Raw genomic sequence first — 9,246 nt, forward strand, 5'->3', positions numbered from 1 at the left:
AATTTGGTCCGTTGGATACTCCGACGGAAATAGTCGGAATATCCGACAAAACGGTCCGATCGGAAACATTCCATCGGAATCTCCGACCGTATGTACAAGGGCTAAGTCATCAGTTCCTCAACCACCATATCTGGCTGCCCTAGTTCTCACATCTTACCTGTTTTGATAGTTGGTGGAAACTGGTGGATCTGCATGTTTTTATTTTAAGCTGCATCCACTTAATGTGATGTTTGGATTATGGCACAGCTAATAAAACAGCTACAGAATATGTAGATTCACCGGAGGTTTTGAATGCTTCTACGATCTATTTATACCAGCTACCTGCTTATTTTCCTTTAAATTAATCGCATACATTAATTCAAAGTCACCAAAATAATTTCATATTTTGCAGGCTCCACTTGTTTGTAAGACTAATCATTACCCAGTCCTATTTAAAATGGTTAATTTACCCAACACCACTGACAGGCATTCATTATTTCCTAATTAGAATTTAATGACACGTATATTATCCTTCATATTAGTTAGAGAGCTAATTAATGTTAATCCTTGGACAGAGACACAAAGGACTTTTAAAGCCTCTATCTAGCAAGGGATCTGTATGTAACCTAAAGAACGTTTCTGGTTAACACTTGTATTCTTTAAATGAAACATCATCTTAAAGGGCAACTGTAATCCTTTATATTTTGCGATATACAGGTTCAAGATATCAACTTAACATATGTGGTTTACTTATCTTCTAAGCCCCTACCCTCCATATTAAAAAAAAGAGTTATATTAAAAATAATAAATAAATATAGGTGCCATTAACCTTGACTTTTGCCTGCCAAGCCTAGGCAAGTGTGTCATCCCTGGGCCTTCAGGTAAAATCCTATAAAAGCTGGGGGTCTCAGTTCTCCCAAAAAGACACTCGAGGACTGTGCACTGCCTATTATTCCCACACTCGGGCAGAGCTCTGGGGAAAGAGGTGGTTTAATGGGTAAGCTGCTATGCTAAGGGTATGCTACCTTATTGGGCCTGCTAGGCAATGCCACCCTACTAATATATTGCTTGAGGGCAAAACAAGTGTACTGGTGAATCTCAAGAGGGAAAGGTAACTTAGGTAGGCATACATGAAGAAGACATCTAGGGTTGGTCATTACCAGTGTGATGATGCCCACTAGTGGGCCAAAGACCAGCCATTAGGTTTAGCAGTGACATAAAATCTGCAGAATTGCAGACATTGAAAGCTTTGTCTCCCCTTCCTAGGGTACAGCCCTATACAGAAACAGACAAAAGTGGGTCACAGGCCAATGTGTATTCCTTATTATTCTTTTGCAGATAACTTAGTTTTTAGCTCAATAGTTAACTGAGTGTCTAGGATTGGCTTAAAGTTATACTTACCTCCTCTGTGTAGTTGGTTTTACACAGAGCATCCTGGATCCTCCCCTTCTCAGGTGCCTCTTTGGTGCTCCTGACTAGTGCCCCCACAGCGAACAGCTTCCTATGGGGGCACCCAAGCCGAGTCATAGCTCTGTATGTCCATTCAGACATGGAGGCCTGACCTGGCCCCGCCTGCTCTCTCCCCTGATTGGCTAACTGACTTTGATTGACAGCCACGAGAGACAGAGGTGTCACTGTTGTCACAGCCAATCAGGAGGAGAGTAACTAGTGGCTAAGACACTCGTGGATATCTCTGGAGAGAGATGAGGTTCAGGTAAGTAATTAAGGGGTGTTGGAGCGGCTGCTACACACAAGTGTTTTTATTTTAATGCATAGGATGCATTAGGATAAAAACCTTCTGCCTTTACAACTCCTTTAAAGAGTCCAGTGCAAAACATGGATGATATATCCTGCTTTCAGAGTAAACATTTCAGGGATAAATCCTCTTTAACCCCCTGGATTGTCCCTAAAAATGCAGAACATTTGATGATCTTTTTTTTATCACTGATGATCCTTATTTCCCTGTTGTAGGACAAGACTGACACTTGGAAGCCCCATAGTAATAGTATAGGAAACAGGACATCACTTTGCACAAAAACGTTGCACGACAGGTAAGATTGTAGTATTATATTGATATTGCTATATTGAGTGTATTTAAAGCTTTTATTTTTTAGACAGAGCAGTGAGGGTTTGGAACCTATATGGGGCATGCACTGCTATATGTGTCCCCATTGGGGCAATTGACTCTTTCTAACTGTCCTGGTCACCATTGATATAGGGACTTAAAGCGGCTCTTCAGTCGTTTTTCCACTTTTAATCTCTTAAATCGTCTGTCCTTGTTCTAACTTTCGATAGTAAAACATTTTGCCAGTAAATACCTTATACAGCCTTCTTCCAGTTTCTTGTCTGGTCAAAAGCCCAGGCTTATGACATCATACACAGCTCTCTCCCTCACTCTTGTGAGAGTTTGCCAGGAACGGAGTTGGGATGAGTCATAAGAGGGCCAAAAAGAGCTGCAGAGCTGGAGGTGTGCCTCTGTGTGTATCAAGGAAGTGAACAGGCAGCAGCTTCAGCTGCCCACAGTTAAAATGGCTGCAGCCAGACTTGGTGGAGGGAGATTTCTGCAGCATATTTGGCAAGTACAACTATATATAAAATATGCAAAATAATATGCAAAGTGGTTGGAGGGAAGCTTCAGAATGGCAAAGATGTTTTTATTACAAATTATGTGAGCAGATTGCAGTTTTGGGTTGTCAGGAATGTAGGAGAAATTTTCCATAGGGACAGGGACACTTTTTGCAGTGATAACAGTCTATTGCCGTGCACACACGGTCAGACTTTCCGGCAGAAAAAGTCAGACGGAATATTTTGTGTGTATGCCTCATTGGACTTTAAAAAAAAAAAATTCTGACGGACCTAAAAATAGAACATTTTTTAAATCTTTTCCGACGGAATCAATTCCTATCGGGAAAACCGTTCGTCTGTATGCTGTTCCGACGGACCAAAAACGACACATGGGCAGCTATTGGCTACTGGCTATTGAACTTCCTTTTTCTAGTCCCATCGTACGTGTTGTACATCACCGGATTCTAGACAATCGGACTTTGGTGTGATTGTGCGTAGGCAAGACCGTTTCAGAGGAACTCCGTCTGAAAAATCGTCAGAGTTTATTCTGACGGAAAAAACGGTTTTGTGTACGCGGCATAAGAAGCAGTTTCCTTCACTTTGAAGAGATTTCCTCTCAATTCCTGTTGTGTCCACTGATACAGTAAGTACCGGTAATAGACATTCTCCTCAATTGGACATATTTGGCAAAATAATTCTGACAGAGGTTTTAATATTTCCTTACTCTATCCAAAACTAAAAAGCAAGCTTTGTCCTTATTTATTCATTAATTTATTATCATACACTGTTATAATATTGCAAAAGAAACTTAAAGAGGAACTTTCACCTCCCCAGTGAAAATTACAGTAGTTTTGCCCTTGTACACTTGTTGTACTTATTATGATGTAATATACTTACAAGCCCAATAGATCCAGTGTTGTTCTGTTCTTTTGCATTGCTCTCATACTACAGGTTCCGTCCCATGCTGCCTCCTTTTTCATGGGGAGCTGGCTATCTCCTCCTGTTTATGAAGCTGGCCTACCCCCAGAGACACCTTGAGGAGGATTTAATAAGGTTAGGGCAGTTATGTATGGCAACCAATTAGCTTCTATGTTTTATTGTCAAAGCTTATAGTGGAAATTTAGTCAGAAAATTAAGTCCTGATAAATCACTTAATGCTGGCCTCTTTAGCTATATAAAACTTTAAAAATAAGTTTCTATACTGTTTTTAATCCAGTAATACACTGTCTCACCCCGCTATACACATGCTCAGTGTTTCATTATTCTTGGCACTGTGCCTAAATCAAAGCCACTAGAAGCCAATCAGGTGACAGTTTTAAGATTTACTGTTGCTGAAGGGGGAAGAAAGCAACAGGAATGACACAGACTGTGCTGAGCGAACACTTATTAGGGAGGGAGAAAATAAAAGCAGGAGAGGTGACAGAATAAACTTTGCTGCCAAGGAGACATAAAGGAGTTAAACTTACAATAATAGTGTCTTATTTTATCTCGCTGATATTCTCTATTTTCTACCTCATCTTCAGCCTGTGAACTTTATTACTGTAAAGCTTCTGTCAGCCTTCCTCTCTAGCGTCACCAGGACATACAATCAAGGCTGGAAATGTACGCATTTTAATTAAAGAAAGTGACATTGTTTTTGAGTCCAAGAAGAGGGGGGAGAGTTTTCAATATAGAAGTGACCTCTCTAGGCTTCAACAAAATGGCAGCCTTAAGCAAGAAGAAGCAGGAGCAATGATGGAGGCCAATTGGAGCACACTCATTTTGGTAGCATAATTATTAATGTGGAATGTATGTACTTTTGTTAAAGAGCATTAATTGTTATCAAACTGTTATAGGTAAAGTTCTGCTTTAAAAAAGAGGTATGAGTTTGGCTTTTTTTTTTTTATTTCTTACCTAGGTGGACGCAGCATCAGTCCCCCAGCGCCTCTGCACTGAGAAACGAGCCACGAACACCGCCAATGGCTTGGTTCTCTTGGCTCCCTGAGCAGAGAGCTTCTGCCTGTCAATCAGCAGCTCTCCTGCTCTGCTTCTCTATGTTCATTGGAGCGCTGAGCTGTGGAGGGGCGGGGAGCGGCCATCTCAGTGGTTTGCTGAGAGGTTGAGATGGCCATTAGTCCAGGCACCTGGCGGATCCAGATTCCCAGAGTCGGAATAACACGGTGCCTGGACTGATCTGTGTGATGTCAGCAGAGAGTGGACTTCAGACTGCTCTCTGCTGAAAATGGGTGACCCATGGGAGAAGCCCAGCCAAACGAGCCCAGGCTGGACTTCTCATTTAACTGAGCAAGCTGAATTAAGAAGCTGATTGTTTACTATGTATAGCTGCACCAGATTCTGTCTTCTCCAGTTGTAGTAAATCCCCTCAGTGCCTGATCTTGCATATGCGCAGACAAAGATCTGGGGCCCACGTGTTGCCATGGATTTTAAGAATGGTGGATATGGAGGATTAATAAATTCCGGGATATGTGACAATAGTATTCCAGGAGGCCGCAGCATCATTTTAGTCTAGGAGAGCCTCATAGCAAGGGAACGGGTTTAACGTGAAAAAAAAAAGAGTAAATAATTAAAGAAAGGTTGGCTTTAAGGTCTCACCACAGAAATGCATATTCTTTCTTGCCTATATAGTTGTCCCATGATGCAGTATTTATAATACTAATACGTGCTGGTGGTGCCCCTCCTGCATCAGCCTTTTATTCATGTCTGTAAATTTCAGTCTAGAGAGTCTAATCACTTTACCTGGCCGCTGCCTGTCACACGCTGGAACAGCTGAGACAGAGACTGGTGCTATGCTCCGCTTTATCTAGTTGTTCTGCCTCTGGGCACACTTTTTGTGTAATGGGACTGTACATTTACAGTCCTCGGAGAGCCGTTCCCGCTTGTACAGTCTATTTAGGTAACAACTTCTTTTAATTAAATCTACTGGTTATAAAATCGTATTTTATTGCTTGAAGTTTGGAGGCCACTTGCCTTTGTTCTGCAGGATCTGCGATCCTTTGCATGCAGGGCTGTCTGTGAGTGAATCTATTCAAAGTACACTATCTAAGCGGCCTTCCTAAAACATTTAAAAAACATTCGTTTTTTTAACTTTTATTTCCAATATTGCTGAATTTTCCAATTGCTGTAGTAACACATCATTGTTGTAAGGCCATTTAAAGTCACAGATATAGATATTCAGACAGGTAGACGTTGCAATAACAACCTCCATTTTCATAGCCTTTGCATTCAATTTACACCAATTATGCAGGGAATCTAAATATGACCATGCAATTTAATAGATACCAGTCGTACCCAGTGCTCTGTATAATGTTACAGAGCTGCTCAGGCACACTCCTCTACTCTGTGGTACATATTCTTTAGAGCGGAACTTAAATCTGCAAATACCTCCCCTCCAACGATCTGATGCCCACGAGGTGCCTTTTCTCCACGACTTCTTCTGGGTGTTGGATCTTTGGCAATCTTAATTGGTCAGCACAGGATGATGTCACTCCACACAGACACCTTGTGTCATATGTGGATGTTTTTTCTAAAAATGAAATAAAAGAAGGCAACTAATAATGAAGTACAGCTTGGCAAGACTTTATTGCGCAAACTCAGTTGGGTACTTAAAGAATAAAAGATAAAATGACGCATGGATTATCCAGGAAATGCAACAGAAACCACTGCACAATTTCCAGTTTTGAGTCCAAACGACGTCACTTCCGATTGTTGGTGGAACGCACACTAGTTGCGGCTGTTCCTGTTGCATTTCCTTGCTAATCCATGCATGATTTTATCTATTAGTCCCCTTCTTTCGTTACATTTTTGGAAAAACCATCTACATATGACCAATATGATCGAGGGAGATCTTCACTGGATCCTGGTGTGAATTTGCCATCCCTGGCCAGCAATTTAAGCCTGAACAACCCCTAGACTGCAAAGCTAGGGGTCCATTCCATTTGGTGAGTGGGGTGGGGGTGTGGGGCATCTCAAATTTTGGAGCACATTTGCACTTTATTTATTGGAGCACATCATTCACCATTATATGGACATTTTATAAATTTTTTACTCATGAAGTTGTTTGTTTATTCATTTATTTGATTGTGTTGTGTCATTGGGAGCGCTGTAATGTATCTATTTTTTTACTGAAATATTCAATGATCAGCTCTGAACATCTCTACCTATAAGGAGAGGGGGTGTGTGCCTTTCCTCCAACCAGCTGTCTTGGCTGTATGCCCAGACTTCACTGTAGTGTTGAACAGAAAGAGAAAATCTCCTAACACGATCTGAATTTCTAAACGGTATATAAAGCTGAAGACAGCAAATATACATGTAAAACTTATGTTTCATCTCTGTGTATCATCTAAAGGCTGTTCACTTCACTGGGTATATGTGATGGTTTACACCCACTTTAAAAATAGCATGCAATGCCAAGCTGTGGCTTCCAAAGCAAGCAAAATCTTTTCTTGTATTAAGAGAGGTATGGACTCCAGAGAGAGAGATATTTTGCCCCTGTACAAATCATTAGTAAGACCTCATCTGAAATATGCAGTTCAGTTTTGGGCACCAGTTCACTAAAAGGATATCTGAGAACTGGAGAAAGTGCAGAGAAGGGCAGCCAAACTGATAAGAGGCATGGAGGAGCTCAGCTATGAGGAAAGATTAGAGGAACTGAATTTATTCTCTCTTGAGAAGAGGAGATTAAGGGGGGATAAGATCAACATATACAAATACATAAGGGATCCATATAGTGAACTTGGTGTTAAATTATTTACTTTAATGTCATCACAGAGGACAAGGGGGCACTCTATATGTCTGGAGGAAAAGAGATTTCATCTCCAATTACAAAAAGGTTTCTTCACAGTTAGAGCTGTGAAAATGTGGTATAGACTCCCTCAAAGGCTTCTGTCCAGCTTAATAGATTTCTGTAAAAAAAAAGGCCTGGATTCTCTCCTATGTACATAATATAACTGGATACTAATATATATATATATATATATATATATATATATATATAGATAAAGTTGATACAGGGAATATCCGATTGCCTCTTGGGGGACTAGGGTGGAATAATTTTTTCCCCTGCTGGAGCAAATTGGATCATGCTTTGCTGGGATTTTTCTCCTTCCTCTGGATCAACTGTGGGTAAAAGATTGTTTATATAGGTGTGTAAAAAATCCCCCCCCCCTCCTTTTAATTGGTTTAACTAGATGGACATTTTTCAACCAGACTATGTTATTTTTTTATTTTTTTTACACGAGTTGTAATTTAAACTCACACTCTAGCTTCATTACAATCTGAATAATTGCCCATAAGCAAGTATGTATATCAGGAAAGTTGTAGAGAATTCAGAAGTCCTTAACTGTATACTTGTTCTAAGTCAGTAAATTAAAGTTTGAAGACCATTAAAGCTGAAGTTTAGGTATGGCTTTTTCTACCGCTGCTACAGTGATCATCACCAGTATCTGAGTCCCATGGCTGCCTTGCTGGTCAGTGAACACAGGAGGCTGCTTGCTTGATATTGGTGCTATTCAAAAAAAATGCCTTGCATTTTTCTAAATGAATGCAAGGTGTTCCCTGGAATGAGGTGGAGATTGTGATGTCACTGCCTTGGCTTTCCTAATAGTCCAGCAATATTTAAGTGTATACATGTATGTATGAATATTTATATATATATATATATATATATATATATATCATATACACACACATACACGTTATTATATGTATATTTTTTTTAGATATTTGGTCCTCTATGTTTGTTCCTCTGTTGTTATTATTAAGTGAAATTATCTATTCTCTTTCCTCCACAGCCTTCCGTACACATGTGATACTTCTGTCCATTTAGACAATGGGGAATTCTGGTGCAATAAAGCTTCTGCCTACAAGGGGAAGAGTCACCGGGTTATCTTTGAAGAGAGTATGGAAAAGATCTACAAGAACATGTACAAGAATGCCTTAAGTCCACATACTTACAGAAAATCACACAATTCCTAGGGTAAAATGGGAACTTTAGTCTTGGAAAAATGCATCTCTTTTGCAATACCGATATAGTATTATTATTATTATGAACCACTAAGCAAGTGTTGATATCTTTAAAATGAACAATAAACTGAGTGGGTATTTAACGTTTGTCTTGTTGACTTCTCTAGGGTATTGTTGGAATATATTGAAATGCTTGTTTATAATATGCAGACAATGTGGTTTATAGATTGTCATAATCTGTTGTTGTAAAGCCTGGACCTGACTTTTAGAGGACATTCATTGGACTATAAATGTACAACACACAGGCCAGTTTAGGCTGTTTATGGTGGGGATACATGTATCAATTTGTAATTGATCTTGGTATGAGTGATCACCAACAATCTGTTAACCAATAATTACATTTTTGAAGTATACAACACACATGGTATTATTCTGCACTTTGTGATAAAAAATACAATCTATCAGTTATTATTCAAAACAATCTGTAAAAACAAATTTTTTGATTGATTTGTTTCACGATCAGTTCTCTGACATGCTTGAAAATCTCTTTAGGTGAGATCCTTTAGCGCTTTCCATATGACTTACCACTTAACTCCTTTATAGCTGCTAATACTAGAACTAAAACCAGTGGCACACTTTTCACTTGTTTTGAATTCTCAGATAAGCACGGCTATTTGTTCAATCAGAAGCTTTCAGAGATGGGAGAAAGCTGGGGTAACCACCATAGTTAAACTATATGAG

General features: G+C 39.7%; 1 protein-coding gene across 3 annotated transcripts in view; it reads left to right on the forward strand.

The window, feature by feature from the left end:
* The window catches only part of SPATA6 (spermatogenesis associated 6), a 156,517-nt gene extending 147,869 nt beyond the window's left edge, over positions 1 to 8,648 (forward strand). For all 3 annotated transcript variants that reach the window (XM_077450280.1, XM_077450282.1, XM_077450281.1), the window contains 2 exons: positions 1,951 to 2,030; positions 8,334 to 8,648. In XM_077450280.1, the coding sequence (XP_077306406.1) occupies positions 1,951 to 2,030; positions 8,334 to 8,517 (264 nt within the window). In that variant the 3' untranslated portion in view covers positions 8,518 to 8,648. The remainder of the gene's footprint in view (positions 1 to 1,950; positions 2,031 to 8,333) is intronic.
* The last annotated feature ends 598 nt before the right edge of the window (positions 8,649 to 9,246 follow it).

Source organism: Lithobates pipiens, unplaced genomic scaffold (genome assembly GCF_037356315.1).
Source record: "Lithobates pipiens isolate NorthernLeopardFrog02 unplaced genomic scaffold, aLitPip1_a1.2 Scaffold_23, whole genome shotgun sequence".
Lineage (NCBI taxonomy): Eukaryota > Metazoa > Chordata > Amphibia > Anura > Ranidae > Lithobates > Lithobates pipiens.